General features: G+C 39.6%; 1 protein-coding gene across 2 annotated transcripts; it reads right to left on the bottom strand.

Moving 5' to 3' along the window:
- Positions 1-47: 47 nt before the first annotated feature.
- On the bottom strand, positions 48-18,585 carry rell2 (RELT like 2). 2 transcript variants are annotated; one of them, XM_008419743.3, is made up of 8 exons: positions 18,311-18,585; positions 9,230-9,317; positions 8,447-8,495; positions 6,578-6,781; positions 4,917-4,979; positions 4,453-4,516; positions 3,156-3,332; positions 48-3,062 (listed from the first exon to the last, which is right to left on the bottom strand). In XM_008419743.3, the coding sequence occupies exons 4-8, from the start codon at positions 6,765-6,767 to the stop codon at positions 1,373-1,375; spliced, it is 2,184 nt and encodes a 727-aa protein (XP_008417965.2). In that variant the 5' UTR covers positions 6,768-6,781; positions 8,447-8,495; positions 9,230-9,317; positions 18,311-18,585; the 3' UTR covers positions 48-1,372. The 2 variants fall into 2 exon arrangements, with proteins under 2 accessions (XP_008417965.2, XP_008417964.2); XM_008419742.3 differs by lacking the exon at positions 9,230-9,317.
- Between the last annotated feature and the right edge of the window lie 1,967 nt (positions 18,586-20,552).

Genomic DNA, 20,552 nt, shown 5'->3' with positions numbered 1-20,552 from the left:
ACTTCACAAATTAGATGAGTAACTAAAACTATATTTTGGGAGACATCTTTTGTTGCATTTAGTTTTTATTTAATTTATACATTAAACATGCATGTGCATGCTGACACTCTGGAGTAACATCAGCCTTAAAGTAAATACATTTCCATTTTTAACTCATTTGTTTAAATTTGCTCACTTTGGCAAATAAATCTACCTTTTTTAGGTAGTTGTAGTTTAAGTCAAGTGTTATTACTCTGAACCTGAATGACATATTTGGTAAAATGACTTGGTAAGAATGGAAAAACTAAGAACTTAGAACATGAACTTAACTCTTGATCTTGACTTTGCACCTGAATGTCTTTACTTGGGACTTCGCTTAAGACCTCTGCTGTCAGTAGCTGTGTTTCCATTGAAAATAAAATTGTGCAAATTGGAATAACAAAATTTCTTTAAAGGATACCAATTAAAAAAACTCAGTGGAATAATAGAGAATAATTTTTTTTGTTGTCTGTTTTCACAGCCCTCGGTCCAATGGTAACACTGCAAAAGTCCATTGTCTTCTAATCCACAGAAAGTGGTAGGAGGATGATAACATTATCACATGAACAGGATTATTCAGATGTGGTTTTAATTACGTTGATCTAGTGGAAATACCACTATTGCGAAATTGTGGGGGGTCTATTTACATCGACAAAGTTTTGCACACATTTGTAATGGAAACACAGAAACTGTTTCAATAAAAAATGCTGTACTCTTTGGAGGCTTGACCTAAAGTTTGTGAAACTTGTACTGAAGAAGTTATCAGGAAATATTCGACAGCACAGAAAAGAGCTGCCAACAGGATATTAAAGCAAAGGATCCCAACATTTTCCCTAACTGGATAATTTTACTCGTATTGAAAGACCAACTACATCACTCTTCATGGTTCTTTGGAACATGTGTGAATTACGCATGATACTAAGGCAAAATCCCGAACAGACCTGGAGACAACGGTGTAGTTCTGTGGAGAGGTTATAATATGACATACAGTACATGTGTGGACAAACGTTACTCCAGTCACTCCAATGTTCAGACACATTTCAGGGCATTAAGTGAAACTCTTAAACTGTTAGTAAGGAGGTGAATGCCAGGGGCATTGTTCATGCATATCCAAACACCAGACCATTAGCCCATTGGTGGTATGGTGGTTAGTGGTAAACTGATAGAACAAAGCTGATATTAACAAACCATAACTTTTACATTAATATAAATATGAAGGTCTGGTGTCAGTTTCACTCTTATGGCAAGAAAGGGAAAAACACTTTTCCAAAAAAATAATCTGAAGTTAAATGAATAAAAGAATGCTCATCATAGTATTTTGTCATTAATCTTATCACTTGTCTTTGAATGTAGTTCAGTTTGTGGTATCGCTTGTCTCTCTGCTTGGGTCATTTCTGGATGCAGTCGACTCTTCATCATCTTGGCACTTTTCTTCTGGGTTCTGTAGTGATTGGTTATCCAACATCTTGTCAGTGTCCCCTCTCGGCCCTTCAGCTCCTTCCACTTGTGTCACCTTGCAGTCTCTAATGTCTTCCATCTCCATCATGTCATCCTTGTCTTGACCTGGATATGATCTGGTTTCTACTCCTGAGGTTTCCTTTCTCTGAGTCTCAGATTCACCAATAAAAATCTGTTCTTGCTTTCTAACAGTGGGGTTTGTTTCCTCTCTCTCTGATTTAAATCCATCTTGGGAACTCTTCAACCTCTGGTCCGATGAGGATGCCTCTTCTTTGTCCACCATAGTGACGACAGAGAACTCCCTCTTGCTGTCAGGACTGGCTTTAACAATTGTAACACTACTTACTCTCCCTCCTTGAAGTGAGGATGGGGACAACGGGCTGGGGGGCGTCAAAGGTAAACTGCCCAGTCTGTCTTTTAAAACCTGCTCAGACAAAGACGCTGGATCTCCTGCTGCAACTGGAGACAGTTTGGGTGTCTTTAGGATTCCAGGTCTCTTTTTTTCTATCTTTTCTTCAGTCTGTCCTTCAAGCTTGTGTTCCTTCGTGGAATGTGAACTTGGATGTAAATCTCCATGGGTCGTAGATCTTAGAGAAGTCAAACATTCTGACTTTAAGGTTGAATGGGGTGAGGCTACAGTTGGAGAAGGACATAGGGCGAGTGGTGATAATGGTTTGCTCTTGGTAGCCTCTGTTAAGCTGCTCTCCAATCTGCTTTTGGGGCTTGGTGACTCTGCCAGGGATGAGGTAGGCGTTTTTAATGACAAGACAGATGAAAAAGTCTTGTTTTGGAAGGAAGATGCAGGAGATGAACCCAAGCTTATCAAAGCAAGGCCTCTGCTGGCACCTGGTTCTGGATCTGGACTGGAACATGGGTCAGAGGAAACTCTGGCAGTCGTAAAGTCTTTGTTCAAATGGGACTGACCAGTGGGCATAGCAGAGGTGAAACCTGGAATTGGTGCAGGTATGGTGTCAATGGGGGTTGAGGTCTGTAATGGTCCAGGATCTTCAATCTTTACTATCTTACTGTCGACATCTACAGATTTCCCAGGTGAAACAGGCAGGGAAGAAGGGGCAGAGGTTCCTGCGGCCATCTTTCCTTGTAGGCCAAGCCTGGAACTTTCCTGGGAACCAGAGTTAGAGTTGGAGAATTTTTTGAGAATAGAAGCTATACCTTCACGTTGAGCTGATGCAGGCTCAGTATTCAGCTTGGCAGCAGCTTTAGTGCCACGCTCTGGATTAGCCTCTACACTCTCTGCCTGGACAGGTTCCTCCATCACAACAGGTGGCTGCTGAAATCTAATCCCCCCAGTGTCTCTTCCTACCATCTCTTTTACTCTCAAACCTAAAGGATCACTGCCCCTCCTCAGCCCAAATATGGTCACACTCTTCTTCCTTTTCCCCACATTTGCAGCAACACCATTGGCACCATCTGAAGGCTGTTGGACTTCCTTAAACATATTCTTCAGATTGTACCCATCCTCCTTTCTCTCCTCACTATCTTGGGACTGGTCCAGCTGGTCCCCTGAAACAGCCAATAGGTTAGGACTTCCCTGGAGCTTCTTATCAGAGTGCGTCACCCGAAATCTGAGGAGATAATGACAGAGAGAACAATGTTTCACTTTACAGCTCGTCATGCATTGAACTTGACAAAATGGCTAAACAAAGTCTGTGTTCTACCTTCCAACAGAGAAGACGGTCTGCTCTCCAGGTCGTTGTTTGAAGCGGAGTGTCCTGCTTTGTCTGCGGCCCCTCTTCGCTTTGACCTGGGCGCAGAGCAGGCAGGAGTTGAGGTCGGTCCCTGAGTGGACTGTATGGAGATGGGGAGGAATGCCACCGATAGACTCCTTACGCAACCTGGATGCCAATATGCAAGATTATTGGTGTGCAATTTCAGAATTACTTGTTTTCATGAGAGTTTGGCCTAAAATACTCCAAATGCCTGAGATTGTTATGGACAGCAAAGACAAAGATCCAATATATGCATCTGTACAAAGATAGGCAAGAAAAGCAGTGATGCTGTGAGACTTCAGTTTGTTATACAAACCTGGAACCTTGGTCGTTGTTTGGAAAAAACCTAGTTAGGTTTTCACCTTTCGGATGTGCCGTAATCACCAGGTCAATCAGATATCTACTCTATCCTTTCACACCTTACAGAAGTTTATGTTTTTTATTATTTCATGTATTCCAGACAATTTGAAAGAATTGATGAAGATGGTTTCTTTGTGAATTTCTTGGCAGAAACATACAGTGAGAACACGGCTGGCAACAAGAATTATCTGATTTAATGCTTGACTGGGAATGGTCTGGTATGTAAGCTGTAGCAGGTCATGCTAACAATATGTCTTCGGTGTTCAAGTTGCTACTGAGTGAAGAACACAATTTTCAGAATCAGTGTGGTCTTCAAAAACTGAGTACACGGAGTGCAAGAAGACGGGAGAAACAAAACTGAAACTGTTGACTTTAACATTAAATACACCTTTCTCAACAGGTGAGGGCGGACTTTTTCCATTTATAATCAGACATTTAAGCGACTTGAAACCATTCCTCCCTCCCTGGCACCTCCAGACCCGGGCCCCCAGCCCCCCCACACCCCTCCCAACCCCACATATAGCTCCGCCCTTGTGTTTACGAGTAGCAATGCTATCTGGCTAATTATGATAAAAATAACTAACAATCTAACATGTAACTGTAAATCAGAGCTTTTTTCTCTTAAATATGAAGTTGAAACAGTAATTATTTGATTTTCTGTGATTTTTGTTATCTCTAAAGCTAAGTAGTTCTGTCCCCTATACTTAACCGTTCTACTGTATTTGAAGCTTATCCTCAGTTCTATTATCATGATTTGCTCTCTAGTGTGCTGTTGTGTCATTAGCAGATCTTAAACTATCACAACTATTAAATGAATTTGAACATTTGTTCATCGTAATTTAAAAAAAAATCTGCTGCCATGTGGTGGGTTTGTGTGTGAGCTTACCGTGGATCATGGCGCACGCAGACGTTATGGTTTCCCAGCATCTCATTGAAGGCTTCCATGTTGGCTGCAGGAGACAAGATCACAAATCCACTGACTTTAACAACTTTTCTGACAAGTTCTGAGAAAATCACACAAACTGTAATGGGATACATACATCTGATCAGAAAAGAGCCATTTGAAATAAATCAACAAATGGTAAATGGACTGAACCTTTCCAATCATTTTTGACCACTCAAAGCACTTTACACTAGAGTCACATTCACACATTTATACACCGATATGCAATTGGGGTTAAGTGCCTTGCTCAAGGGCACATCGACATGAGGAAGCTGGAATCAAACCTACAACCTTCTGATCACAAGACGACTACTCTTTTCACAGAGCCACAGTTGCCCACACACCCAACACCAGCATCATATCACGGAATAATAAATTGAGTTTAGCAACATTCAAACTTTTGCTACCTTCATTTTCCATAATGCATTTAAGAATCTGCTCCACGGTGTCCTGGTTCTCGTCGTTCTCATCTGAAAACAGCAAAACAAGACATGAACAAATAAAAACAACAATCCTTTCAGTCACCTAAAAATACAACCAGTTTCTGCCTGAGGGAGTTATTTTGGAGAGTGCAGTCTATGCAAAATATCCTTTGGAATATGCTAGCCATATTCTACGCACCTTACACAGCACATACAAACCAAAAGGTGGCTCCCTGGAGCACACCGCAAGCACCATACACCAACCATAAAGATAGTCCCTGTTGGTCAAGATGGTTCTTGATCTCGAGTGGGAGTGCACTACCTAAGAGGTAACCAAAGGGGTTGTAACCAATCGGGGTGGGCCCGCGCACCTCGAGAGTGAAATCGCTCAAACTTAAAGTACTGATTAGGTTTTTGAGCAGCCCTCTCTCTGCTATCGGATGTGTTTGGGTGAGTGTATATGTTTGTTTACATGTGTAGAAAAAATTTTCTTACATGTGCAGGAGCAACAGAGCAATGTATGTTTGTGTTTGAGAGGACTCTTCAAAGACAGCCAGGTTTCATGCTGAGTGTTTGTGTACGACTCAGGAGGTTTTATGAGTGAGATGGAGAAAAAAAATAAAAACAAGAAAAAAACAAGATGAGAAATAAACAGATTCAGAACCGCTCAGAACATTGAAAATGTCATTACGCTGCTCTCATAACATGTCACCCGCTACACTTACTGACTAGGCTGGTGATGATTCATATTAGGGAGAATTTATTGCTAAAGTAATTTGATGTGGTTAAGAATATTGTAAATAGATGTTTGATACTGGAAAAATTGAAGTTGGAAACTTGGCATGTTTATTGTCCGTAAACATAATAAAGGTGTATCCATCCATCCATTTTCTTTACACCCTTGTCCTTTAGTGGGATTGGGGGGGTTGCTGGTGCCTCTCCAGCTAACGTTCTGGGCGAGAGGCAGGGTCACTCTGGACAGGTTGCCAGTCTGTCACAGGGCTACAAAGAGACAGACAGGACACACAACCATGCACACACACACTCACACCTAGGGTCAATTTAGAGAAACCAATTAACCTGACAGTCATGCTTTTGAACTGTGGGAGGAAGCCAGAGTACTTGGAGAGAATCCACGCATGCACAGGGAGAACATGCAAACTCCATGCAGAAAGACCCAAGACCAGGAATTGAACCTAGAACCTTCTTGTCGCAAGGCAACAATGCTACCAACTGTGCCACTCCAATAAGGGTGTAACACAGAATATTATTTAATTGCAGTTGTTTTCAGCAAACAGGCCCTTAATATATCTGAGCAGAATTTACCAGCAGGAACACATTTCAACATTAAACTGTTGAAAACTTAGAAACAAGCGTCTGAGCTGAGTGGGAGCTGGTCTGTAATGGAAACTATATTTTCATTTGTCTACATTTCTGAAAGCACAGACAGCAAACAAAGTACAGTAGCAAACAAATAAAATGGAATAAACCAAAACACTCTGTGTGTGTTTTGTATGTATGTTTTGCTATGTGCTCTGCACCATTAGCTGATTACACCAAGAGAATGACTAACAACACAAGAAATCACTTAGGAAACATTACAACAAAATTAAAAACTGATTCCTCCATTTGTCTTCTCCACTTACCATCTTCATCTTCCCCAAGCTTTTCCTCTTCATCCTCCAGGTCTCCGGTTCTACAGTGGTAGCCCCTCTTCTTCAGCAGATGACAGATAAGGAAGCCCAGCAGACCCGTCAGGAAGAAGAGGAAGACCACCAGAAAAATAATGTAGGATGGGGGGGGTTCCCCCGCCCCAGAAGCTGCTAATTTAGTCATAATGTGGCTGAAACCTGAGAGGGAGACACAGGTCAAAGGTCAGGGCAGCCTCTGTCATGGCTGCAGTCAGTAAAAGAACAACATAGTGATGAAAGTTAATCGTTGTAGAAATGGCCATTGAATACAAACTGAGAATAAAGGTCAAATGATTGAAACACAATTTTTATTTTTATTAGAATCAATATGTGAATTAAAAATAAGATTCTCTACATTTCATCTGACAAGTGCTATTATAGCTGCTGAACAGCTGGAAAGCACTCAGTCTGTGTGTGTAATGAAGCTACAGTGGATCTCTAAAGTGCACACACACAACCATTTTCTCCTACGTTGTTTTCTCTGCTTGATGCCAGTGATCTGAGGTACATGGCTGGTTCAGAAATGAGAAGCTGTTAAATTCAGGTGGCGACATTTTTAGGGGCCAACCAGTGAACAACTACACTGTGCACTGGTTGAGCTAATTTCTACATTTATTCTTGTTTTACACCCAATATAAATATATTAGAATCAATTCAATATATTTAACATCAACTTGCAATTTGGAGAAATTTTGCAAGAAAGAGGTGGCAAATATTACCAAGTGAAGACGTGGTATGCTGATAGACTTCCACCAGAAAAGCAAAACAAACAAAATATTGATTCCAGATTAAAATTACTTCAAGAAAGTTTTAATTTAGGACCTGGACATTTGTCATAATGGAAATTTCATAATATTTGCACTTTTTACCTTAAGATGTTTGATGTTCATACAAACAATTAGATGTTCACACCTTCACATTAGAAGGTAAAGCAGTTTGGTCTGTAAATAAACATAAACTATATAAGCAAGTCGGGGATAATTTAGCTATTTGTATTTCCAAGAAAATATAATTAACCTTGCACACTATATGAATGGGAATAACATTTAAAGTCTACCTAATAGGGCTAACCAAGGATCCAAAACATGTACATGTACTTGATCCAACATGTACGATACGGCCTATTCAAACATAAAAATGCTAACTCTCCTGGTGGAAGTGAGATGTTATTTCCACTTTTCTTGTTTTGGTCCAGATTTATTTCAATTTCAAATTCACATTCATCTTTCAATAACCTTTTATAGAACCAGAGGACCTGATCTTATTTGTATAAGTTTGGTAATTATCTCCAAGATTCAGTCCCAAAAGTAGCTGCAGTCATCCAGGTAGATTTGTTGTCATAAGCCACACCTATTTTAATAAATCCCAGCCACACACCAAATTATAGCCAATTCTGAGATAAACCATTAACATTTATAAACCCTCTTGTTTTGATCCTTGGAGTGATATGTAGAGCTGATGTTACTTGTTTGTGAAAACAACTTGAGGCTACATAGAAAATATGTATTGAGATAGTCATATCAGAAGCTAAACAACATAAATAGTTGACATCCTACAAACTATTACCTGGAGGTAATAGTTTGTTACAACAGCTTAATAGAAGCTCACTCTGTCTCTAAAAAAACGTTTCTCCATAAAGAATAAGGTATGTTTTTTCTTGGGGAAAGAATTTCAAAATTTATGTTTACAGTCAGACTAGATCTGTTATTGATCAAATACAGCAATTATTACAGGTGGATCACAGTCCCAATATAAGAGAAGTAGCCCAATCTCAATCCCTTAACCTCATGTTTTTGCATAAGCCAACAAACAGACGAGCCTTACCGGTTTCACAGCCTGTCAGCAGTGGACACGCAGGACGTCAGCATGGTCACTGGAAAACATGCCAAAAAGAAGACAGAAGAAAATCCAGTGAGATTTGGTCGGTTCTGAAAGTCCAACTGTTTGCATCAGATAAAAAGCCAGAGCCAGAAATGGAGCCGTGTGCCCCACCAGCCAGGGCTCCCCCTAAGCCACACCTTCTCTCTGCCTCCACATGTGGAGGCACAAGGACCATAGAGAGGAAAGAAATAAAATAATAGCCATCATTGGAAAATATGTATTTTATAAACAGAACAAAACTCATACAGTCCTGAAATAAGATTAAACCAAGACACACTATTATTTGCTGCTCACAGGCACATTATTACAGCGTCACACACCTGATATCTGTAAATATCATTAAATATGTAAATGTAGACAATAAACATGAAGAGTAAAGGTGCTCACAACGTAAAGGAGTCAACATGCAAGAGCTTATAGTTGTTGTCCTCTCCGCCTCTTATCAGTATTAATAACAACCCCCATACACACACGCACAGTCATTTATCTACACTTGTTCCTTCTGAAATGTCCTCAGGGTGGCTGAACAGTGATAGCTCATATCATCAGCAACCAGCTCTCCACATCCTCCAGAAGTCTGTTCCATAATGACCATTTGCTCACTGATGTGCTGAAAATGTGTCACTTCATTAAAAAAATGCGTGCCAATATTCAATATTAGGGAGATATTTAGAGCATATTTTGACAGTAAAACGCTGACTCCTGTTTTTATTTTGTGACTCTTACCTGCAGTTAGCTGCAGGCTAGCTTGGACAAGCTGCCTGTCCATCCATACAGCCAACACAGAAACACATCTGACCTCACTCCAGGTTGGCTTTATTCACAGAGAAACGTCCCAAATACAAAGAAAGAGAGAAAGAGAGAGAGAGAGAGAGAGAGAGAGAGAGAGAGAGAGAGAGAGAGAGAGAGAGAGAGAGAGAGAGAGAGAGAGAGAGATGTATTTGATCTATTCACTGTTGATTTTTTGGGATACTTTTCTAATGCAAGGGTGTGGGAACAATTTCATGGAAGTGACATGTGAACAAAAAAACAAGTTAGCTTGTTTATATTTCTGCAGAAATATAGTCAAAGTATTTCATAATTTATTTACCAAAACAGTTTCATAGAATAGTGACATTTATCCTCTTCCAGCCTACTGTATGTCAGCGTTTTCTCAGGCTGTCAGACCTTCACCTTCCCTCCATTTTGCTTGTGTAACTTCACTCACTAGACTCTCTTTGCCAGGACTGACTTAATATTTTTCCTGTCACAATCTTCCCCTGTTGTTATTGCTACAGCTTACTGAGTTTTATTGGGAAATGTTTTTTCTATGTGATCTTCAACAATTGAAACACTCGATTACATACCGCTCACTGAGGCACCGCAACTAATAACCTCTTAGTTGCTGACGATGCTAACGTTAGCATTTGGTTTAGCTTCATATTGAAGATAAATCAAATTCCTAGTTCACAATTATTTTTATTGACTTTGGAATGCAGTAGATTGCAGTAGAAGCTACACACTGACTTTATTTCTTATGAGGCATAAGTTTCATAGTCCTAACATAGTCCTAATATTAAACCAAGGAAAACTGTCTGGTCTAAAATTTGTTTGTAAAAATTCATAAGGTCCACAAAAAAGTCTGTAAAATATGTAAAAATGCCAGAAATCATAAAAGAGTCCAGCTCCAATTTGAGTTGATTAAATAAACATTTATATGGCGATTTATGCTTCATTTCCATCTACTAGTGGATGGAAAAAACATCAGGTAAAACTAAAATGTCACTGAACATTTGAGCTATAAAGCACTGACAACAGGAAGCTGTCTTGTTGGGTTTCTACAGTATAAGAGAATTCCTAGGTTTTTGTTTGTCCACCCATCTCTTGATGATTGACCACAAGTTTTCAATGGGATTAAGATCTAGGGAGTTTCAAGGCCATGGACCCAAAATCTCTATGTTTTGTTCCCTGAGCCTGTTAGTTCTCATCTTGGCTTTATGGCAAGGTGCTCCTACATGCTGGAAAAGGCATTATTAATCACCAAACTGCTCATGGACGGTTGGGAGAAGTTGTTCTCGGAGGACATTCTGGTACCATTCTTTATTCATGGCTGTGTTTTTAGGCAAGACTGTGAGAGAGCCGACTCCCTCGACTGAGAAGCAACCCCACACATGAATGGTTTCAGGATGCTTTACAGTTGGCATGAGACAAGACTGGTGGTAGCGCTCACCTCGTCTTCTCCCAACAAGCTGTTTTCCAGATGTCCCAAACAATCGGAAAGGGGATTCATCAGAGAAAATGACTTAACCCCAGTCCTCAGCATTCCACTCCCTGTACCTTTTGCAGAATATCAGTCTGTCCCTGATGTTTTTCCTGGAGAGAAGTGGCTTCTTTGCTGCCCTCCTTGAGACCAGGCCTTGCTCCAAGAGTCTCCGCCTCACAGCGCGTGCAGATGCACTCACACCTGCCTGCTGCCATTCCAGAGCAAGCTCTGCACTGCTGGTAGCCCGATTCCACAGCTGAAACACTTTTAAGAGACGGTGCTGGAGCTTGCTGGTCTTTCTTGGGCGCCCTGGAGCCTTTTTGGCAACAATGGAACCTCTCTCCTTGAAGTTCTTGATGATGCGATAGATTGTTGACTGAGGTGCAATCTTTCTAGCTGCGATACTCTTCCCTGTTAGGCCATTTTTGTGCAGTGCAATAATGACTGCATGTGTTTCTTTAGAGATACAGTAACCATGGTTCATAGAAGAGAAACAATGATGCCAAGCAGCAGCCTCTTTTTAAAGTGTCCAGTGGTGTCATTCTTACTTAATCATGACAGATTGATCTCCAGCCCTGTCCTCATCAACACCTACACCTGTGTTAATGGAGCAATCACTGAAACGATGTTAGCTGGTCCTTTTAAGGCAGGGCTGCAATGAAGTTGAAATGTGTTTTGGGGGATAAAGTTCATTTTCATCCAAATATTGACTTTGCTATTAATTGCTGTTAAGCTGATCACTTTTTATAACATTCTGGAGTATATGCAAATTGCCATTATAAAAACTGAAGCAGTAGACTTTGTAAAAATTAACATTTGAATCATTCTCAAAACTTTTGGCCATGACTGTACAGCAATGATAACACAACCTGCCTCACATGGAAACGCTAAACAGTGTACGTGTTGTATGTTAAAAATACAGTGTTAATTCAACAACATGAGTGTTAGTGAGTGTTAGTTTCCCTATCACTCTCTAAAGAGTTCCAAAGAGTTAAACAAAAAGCAATCCAGTCCAGTGTTGATTTCTAAATTAACACCAACAGTAACTCAGTCTAGTGTTGATTTCAACATCAGGCAGTTCCTCCCACAAGTGTAACATATTTGTGACATCACTTCAGGGAACTAGCAGGAAACTAGCATCCTTTAGTTTCAGGAAAACTAAAGGATGGAACCTTTAGTTTGAGGCTCTTTTAAGGTTTATCATTAATTGGTGGCTGAAATCCAAAGTTGCTTCAGTGAGGTATTCATTTAAGACTTTGAACACTCAGGCAACCAGTCTCTTGTAGATATTTATTTTTTAAATTCTTTCCTCTGAAAAAGCGTTTTGAAATGCCGTGTTAATCATCACTACAGTGGAAGTTTTCCACATGATATTGATTATTGGTCGTGGGTGACAGTGGCTGTGTGGGTAGAGTAGTTGCCTTGTGATCACAAGGTTGTAGGTTCAATTTCAGCTTCCTGACACATGTTGACGTGTCCTTGGGCAAGGCACTTAAACCCAAATTGTCTACTGATCTGTGTGTGTGAATGTGACTCTAGTGTAAAGTGCTTTGAGTGGTCAAAATGAAAAGAAAAATGCTATATAAGTTCAGTCCACTTACCATTGTGCTAATCCTATACAGCCCATTTTTCTGCCAACCATAACGCCTTTAACAGCAGTAAACTGCTGAGCATTAGTCTGAATGACTCACCCAGCTTCACAACTGACACTAGTCTATCAGATAGGTCCAAAGCATTTGAGAAGCTTTTTGGATTTTTGTGTTTTACTAAAAGAAATTAAATGCTCAAACCAACTGATAAAAAAATGACACGGTGTGTGATCTGCAGAGAGAAAAATGACGCAAAGGTGACGCATTCCCAGTCACAGTTTGTCACTGCCGACAGAGACAGTGGGATGACTCGTCACCGTCATGACCTTGACAGGATCTCCTCTCTACAGCAGCAGCATGTTGCTCAGCAGGAACGCAGACATGCAGTAAATGGAGATACAGTGACTTGGCTTTAAGAACACATGGTCTGCAAGTCAAAAACACGAGATCACAGTCATCAGTAGAGCTGTGCAAATATGTTGAGTCATTGTTTATTTTTAATACATACAGTAACTTCCAAGCAGTCATTCTTTTATATTAAAACGGTCCTGAATATCAGACCATTAGGGCTTGTAAAAGTCTTCTAAAAGCTTCCAGTGGAGTTTGGCTGTTCGTGTCATTCACTTTAAGTCCAGCACCTGGTCTGACCTAAACTGGCTCCTACGCCTAAAACACTGGCCAGACTAATTCAAGAACTCAACCCAATTCAGCTTAGAAAAACATTTAGGAACATGAGGCCAAAGTCCAAGTCTGTCCCGAAAGAATGGCTGTAGCCAACCTGATGTCATTTTTCAATTGATAGATTCTTGCACCATCAAATTTGATAGTATTCCCCGCAGGTAATTTCTTGAAATTGAGATTTACAAGGAGATTAATCTGTAGCCTTATATTTCTCTAGAAATTTAGGACTTACTTTCTGCTTGGAATTTCAGCCCACTTTACTTTAATAAAGGACAACTATGAGAATGCACTCCACACATCTGAGAGAGGCATGTCAGGCAGAAAACCTCTGTAGAATGAAAGCCACAGTTCATAATGGGGTTTTCCCACAAGACATCCAGGGACAAAACAAAGACATGCAAAAATCTGCTCTGTTAACATGAGACCATAAAAAAACATTTTTAGCTTACATGTAAAACCTTGTGCATGTAAAAATAAAAATAAAATAAGACAGCTGACAGCGCATCACTCAAAACGGATGGATGGATGGATGGATGGATGGATGGATGGATGGATGGATGGATGGATGGATGGATGGATGGATGGATGGATGGATGGATGGATGGATGGATGGATGGATGGATGGATGGATGGATGGATGGACAGATAGAGACTTTATTAATCCCTTTAGGATTTTCCTTCAGGAAAATTGCAGTTCCCTTCTCCCACACAGACATCAAATACTTAAATTTATGTTTTGCTCTTTTTTTTTTATTACACTGACAGCCCGATCCTACTGATACACGGTGATAGCAGCATCATACTTTTTTTTTTTTTTTCCAACAAGGACAGGGGAAAAAGTCAGACTCATTGTAAATATAGATGGCGCTAAATGGAGGACATTTCTGGCAGAAAGGCTCCTGTTATGGCCCTTTCCAACTAGCTCATTTCATAGCAGTGTGCAAACTATTGTTGCACAGCATGACGCTAAAATGCATGCATGAGTTTCCTAAGCTAAAGTTTGATCATGGCAGAGAGATGTTACGCTTCAACTGTTGCATTAGCTACACGTCTACCTGCAGCCCACAACCCCAAACGGATCTCAGAGCCGGTAAACCGATTTTGCTATCTAAAGCCCATTTAACATTTCCAACAACCTGACGGCTGCTTACAGCTCAGATGTCCCATGCTGCAGTACCAAAGAGTGTTAGGCTTATTTATTTAATTGTTTCCCATTTGGATAGAATCAGACATACTGTAAATCTCTTGTTAACATCCATTCTATACTTTCCATTTCAGATCCTGAAAGTGAAACATGTAACTGAAACTACTTGTTTGATGGGAAGAAAAACTAATTTGTTGATCAGTTTTAAAACTAAAGAACTCTGCAGTAAGAGGGAACTAAAATAGATCTAAAATGTATTCACAAGAGATTTTGTTACGTTCAGTCAAAGCAGTGCTGTTTTATTTTTTTTGTTTTTTTAAGCCGACAAAAAAAGCTTCCAACATTATTTTAAATGAGAAAGCTTTGTAAAATAGAACTCGAGAGTAAAGAAATAGAAAATTGTGTTTTACCTTTGCAGACCTGGCTCCCTGTAAGATTACTACTGTACACCTCCATCATCACACTAGTTAAATCATAAGAGCACATAGATCTCTGAACCTGCAGTATCGCTTTTATCGCTATCACTCCCTTTGCAAGAGCATAAAAAGGCTAAAACTCTGGCATAAAAAGGAAATACAGAAACGTATGCTCACCAATCAGAACGCTAGCTGTATTGTAGGATATGTCCTAATGCAAATGGATCCTTGTGTGGTTTGAAGGCACTGCACTGAGCCACAATAAAGTATCAGGCCTGAGCAAAGTGCCGGCTGTGACGGTATGCTGAGCTTTTAAATGTGTCTCAGTGCAAACCAACGTATTGTAAAGGTTTTACTCGGTTGCGCTCCATGTTGACACAGTTGCTTCACATTACTTCTGTACACACACCAGTGCCACGTCCATGCTAACAATGCTAACTCTAAGTGGTTTCCTGCTATCAGGTCAGGTTTCTCATGACTTTTCTTTTGAGATTTGACATTGAGAGTTGTCTTTCTGCATCGGCGCGCAGAAAGACAACTTTAGGCAAGGCGAAACAGCAGCCATATAAAAAATTCACAACAGCCATGACTGGGTCACACTTTAGCATGGCAGATGCACACTAAACTTTAACTTCTGATGGAAATCAAAACCTCAGAAGTTAAAGTGACATTCTCTGTGTCAATTAAACATCCGACAGTGGATGGAGGTGGGCCGCTAGGAACTGATACATGTATGGTTTAATTTGTTCTCTTCATTCTGTTCCTAAAAAGATGTACTGTTAAATCATCATTTTCAAACATTTGAACAGTATTTATAATCATAGATATCCAACAAAAGTAATACAAGGTACCTGATATGAGCCTATGAGTTTCATATACAGCACATATACATTCATAAAAAAAATCAACAAAAATGGTAACATAATCCAAAAGAATGCATTCAAACAGAAATTTATTTATATATCTGTAAAAATGATGTAACATTTTGATTATTTCAGTAAACAATGATATCTATAGCATTGGGTTGTTATTTTGAGAGATGAAGTAAAGTAACAACTGGAAAATGTCTGTAACCACTGACTGCTGTCACTGGATGTTGGCAGATACCTGACTGTTAGCTGGCTGAATGTGTATCCTACTGAAGGTTGTATCCTCCAGACTGGCTGGTTACAATAACAAGAGTTCAGCTTCAATTACATATTAAAGTTGCAAGCAGCCTCAACCTGCCCTCACAGCTCAGTGCTGCTCTGGCCTCGTGGCGACCGCCAAGGCAACATTTCATCTTCAGGCAAATAAAATAACATAATTTATTATTCTCCCATTGGAGAATTTGTCTAGGAAGCAGGGGCAAAAACTGCAGTACATCCAAAAAGGACAATAGCCGTAAATAAATATATAAAAGCAAAAATTACATAAAACACAAGTGTCAGATCGGCAGTACTTCTCCATAACCATTTCCATTCACATACAATACATCCTCTACATGCTACTCATGATCACCGTCTGGGTCTCCTGTTAGTCTATGAACTCTGCCACTGTAGCTCCACCTCCCCCACCCACACCACCCTGAAAAAATATGGTCACCCACACGTCACCATATTTTGTCATCTGAACAACACTGAGTTTAACATCTACTCTTAGCAATACACTTTTATGGCCAACAGATCAGATTCACAGCAACTGAGGGCAAATCTGAACGAAGAAGACAAAATGATTAAATTAGAGTTGTTTCAGCTCTCTGCAGCTAATCCAGTATTCAGCAAGGAAAACAGAGGTCATATTTGTAATGTTTTGAAGTCTCTGCGCTGGTTACAGCATCCAACGACCTTCACAGTCATCCATTATCTCAGTCCTACACAGGAATGAGATTTATGTTTACTGTACAAAGCATCCTGATCTATCAGGTTTTCTGAAAGAAACATTTTAATAACAAACCCAACAGTGAGTCAGTGTTCTCATATCACAGCCATGACCTGTGGAATAGCCTGAAGAGCAGATAGCAGCACCAACCATCAATGTTTTATAAGGGGAACTAAACACTTTCTGTTAGTTTGGGATTTAGTTGAGTTTTTGTAATTAAGATGATGTGTTTTCATTTTAACTGTATATCTGCAGTTTATTAGTCAATGTTTTTATAATTTCATTTTTACATACTGATGCGTTTTGCTTTAGTTCTGGGATTAATGCACCTTTAAAATAAATCACCAAAGAGCACAGCACAAAGCTGCTTTCAGTCCAAGACACCAACCCAAAGTTAGAATCAGATTCTCTTAAGATCGTACTATCAATCAAGTCAGTCTGAAAGAGCAGTCATTGCTTATTAATATTTATTTATTATTTAATTTGAGAGAGTTAGGTTTTATAGCAAGAGCTATTTGTTATCTGTCAGAGGTACAGCTAGCAGGACAGTTGGAGGACCTATCCCAGGAGTAAGGAGACATTCCTTTTCCTGATGAAGTTCCATAGATCTGCTGAGTCATGGATTCTCTTTGCCACTCACCCAACATTTTTGTACTCATTTCCTCTTGTTTTTATGTAATGTAAAGCACGGTGTTGCTCTCATTGTGCAGAAAAAGAAAAATTATTGTTGCTAAACCTTGACTTTGATGTATAATAATTATTACATCAAACATTTTTATTGCTATCAATCACATTTCTCTTAATACATACAATAGTTCCAGTTGGAACCTTTGTATTTTTGTGTTTATGGCAGGCCTGCAAATCTGACACACAAACAACATCCTGTAACGGGAGTGAAGGGATGAGCAAGCTTCTTCTCTTGGCCCACTGCGAGTTCACTTTTGCTTTGAAAAACAACCTGATGTAGTGCTGGAAAAGACTATTGTTGTAATCAAGTTGTGCTAAAAGAAGTTAACCTTTCAACGAAGCTATCAAGCCTAAAATATCATCTGAATGTTAAACATGTCAGCGTCCACAGTTCACATTTCTGAAGAGGTTCCAGGGATGATCAGGGCCTCCAAGAAACACCTGTATCCTGAATAGCACTTTGCATCAATCTGATGGCTGAAAAATAACAAATTAAAAACAACAAATATTTTTGTTCTGGAGCTCATATGTCTATTTATTCAATAATTTAGCAGCAAATAGGCTTTTTGAATTGAAAATATAGATTATTTTGTTAATAGCCTATTTTAATTTTTGATTAAAATGTGATTAATTTCAGACCCTCCAGTTAACTTGATTAAAAATGATGATTTAGTAATAATCTAATGCCTGATTAGCTTCCATTTGGCAGGTTTGCTGTCAGCTGATGCCTGTTCTTCTGTTGGAAACAAACTGTTCTGTAAAACACGTGTTCATTTCTCTGACAACAATGAGTTCTTGTTATGAGGTTCTTCGAACAACCGTTAACATTACATCAGCCAGAAGCAAATAATTGTAACATGATATTTGCCCTGAGTGAGATGATATAAACAAAGCCGAATCTACCAGTCAGGTCAGTCTGTCCTGTAACGACTTTGGTAGTAAAATAAGCACAAGTTGCACAGCGGCGAACCCCGGGCTGCGATCGCTCTAGCGGGCTTTTAGGCATCCGTAAAAAGTCCCAGGTCCTTCCAGCCGTACACCACCACCTTTTCACCGCATCATCACCCCGCCCGGTTCACTCGACCCCAGGGGCTATGAGCCGGTGATACCGCGGTGATACTCGGCCCAGACTCTGAAGGTTAATGACTTGATGAAGCAGTTTATAAGGACAGAGACGGAGCTGCTTACCTGTCACTCAGGTCGGACTGGCCTCTCCCCTCCTCTCTGCTGCAGGGATGCTGCCATGCATGCAGCCTCTGCTAGCGCGGAGGCAGGGAGCCGCGGCTGTGCGTCTGCTGGGGAGAACAGGAGGGCAGGAAGCGGGGAGGCATCTGGATGTGTTCTCCGGGCTGCTCTCGCTGCAGACCTGCGGATCCAGACAGAGTCGGCAAGGCTGCAGCTTCGCTTCAGATCTGCTGCGGTCTGGGCTTTTATAAATAGACTGCTCCCTCCCCTCAGCTGCTTAGGGCTCCGCTCATGCGTGGAAAACAGAAGGTAATTGATTGGCTCATGCATCAGAGTCATTCCCAGATTGGTTTAATAAAATAATATCTGAGAATCTTTGGAATGTGATACCTCAATGTTTCCTAGAGATGTCAAAAATAGTTTTCTAATTATTCTTATTTGAAGATGAACCAACAGCTGAGATTCTTAGTACTGTAAAGTCAATGTCACTTGAAGGTTTCAATGCTTGTGAACTTCGCATCCTAACAGTAACCTAAAAAATATTCAATGAGCTTGTTGTTTTTATTTATTGCTGGGTTTTTTGCAGTTTATTTCTTATGGGTCAAACGGAGTTTCACGATGCGACGCTGAGGAATTGGCTGTTGGCGCCCAGAATGCAGCTTAGAGAGATATATAGACACCCTTCTGTCAAATTTTAATCGGAATTTAATGGATTAATTTATATTAATTGATATTAATTGATATCAACTTATCAGAAACCGTGATGTTAAGTTTGACTTACAAAGCAATTTTCTAAGACACTAGTCATGATATCCTGTTCAACATAATTCTCAGTACATAAAGTCTAAAAACAAGCATAAGAATCAGCATAAAGTCATGAGAAAAAAGCTTGTGAAAACATTCTTGCTCCTGAATCTGGCTCAGGAAAATTAAAATGTGAAAAAATAAAAAAATCAGCTAAAGTGGGTGGTGCTTTAAGGTACAGAGTGACACAGCCAAGTGTTGGGGTAATTGGAGAGGAGTTAAGCAAGGCTGTAGTAGTGCTGTTATCAACTTGGTACTTTATTGTTATAGTTTTCTCCAAGTCCTGCTTGAAGAAAGTATCAACCTGTGCAAAATTGAGAAACTCTATCGGTCAAGCTGGACATTGAGATCATGTAGTGCGATAGTGGCAGAGAGCAACATCAGTGTTTGCTATAAGTTTTGCAATTGAATCAATGGCAGGAAACTGAGTTGTCATTGTGGTACTTTTATTTGAAGAACTTTTATTCCTTAGATAATAGTGCAGTGACAACAGCTTCTTATTATCGCAAGGGGTGACCAGTACCTGCTCAGATACCAGGCTATGGTATGTCCATACCAACAGCCCAGTCCGTTGGACAAATTGTAACCTTTCTTAATACAATTCAGTTGATTTATATAACACTAATTTACAATAGGTAATCTCGAGACAATTTACAAAAAAGTCATTTCCATTGTACTTAACAGTACAGAAATTAAAATGTATTAAGTCAGTAAAAAAAAAAAAGTTATCTGAGTTAAAAATGCAGATTGCATCATGTCATTGACTTGTTATTGACTTAACTTGTTTATATGCTTCCCCCTGTTCAGATTACTTTTACCCTGTAATGTCTGATTTGATCTATATTTTCAGGGGAACCCTGTGGAACCAACATGTACATTTGCTGCCTTCTTTTTTTTTTGTTTCTTTATTACTGGACACAACTGGAGTTCCATAAAGTCTCGTAGTAAAAGTCACATTAAGACACAATCAGAACCCCTCGTGCTGAACCAATCCTCAACACAACCATCCTCCAACTTTTGTTTAACATGTCAGAGTTTTAACAAGAAAGAAAAACACAGAGTACAACCGGTAAAATTGTTGCTTTATAAGTCACAACAAGTGTACATTTTATCTTTAGGTTTCATGTCAGTGATTCTTGAGAATAAGGACAAAATGGGTTTTAATTTTCCCTTTTTTTCATTTCTCAACCTTATATGCAAAAATGACAAATGATGTTTTGGAAATGTAAAGATGCTAAGGTGCAGGCTCCCACTTGCAACATAAAAAAAAAATACATTTTTAATCGACCTGACCTAGAACGTTGTCATCACCATCTGACAAAAATAAATATAAAATAATTTTTAATGACCCTATTAGTGATATTTTACTCATTTTACCGACAAATGCTTCTCAAGAAACAAAATAAATATGATTTAAAACAAAAAAACAACAAAAAGTACG

The sequence above is a fragment of the Poecilia reticulata genome, chromosome 10 (assembly GCF_904066995.2).
Source record: "Poecilia reticulata chromosome 10, P_reticulata-male-v2, whole genome shotgun sequence".
Lineage (NCBI taxonomy): Eukaryota > Metazoa > Chordata > Actinopteri > Cyprinodontiformes > Poeciliidae > Poecilia > Poecilia reticulata.
The sequence above is the reverse complement of the archived record's forward strand: the minus strand, read 5'-3'. Positions and strand labels throughout refer to the sequence as shown.

Coding starts and splice junctions, on each gene's coding strand:
- rell2 (XM_008419743.3), bottom strand. CDS start 6,767: ATGACTAAATTAGCAGCTTCTGGGGCGGGGGAACCCCCCCCATCCTAC. Junction 4,517..4,916: donor ATGCATTATGGAAAATGAAG/GTAGCAAAAGTT, acceptor TGTCTCCTGCAG/CCAACATGGAAGCCTTCAAT. Junction 3,333..4,452: donor TGCGTGCGCCATGATCCACG/GTAAGCTCACAC, acceptor ATTGGCATCCAG/GTTGCGTAAGGAGTCTATCG.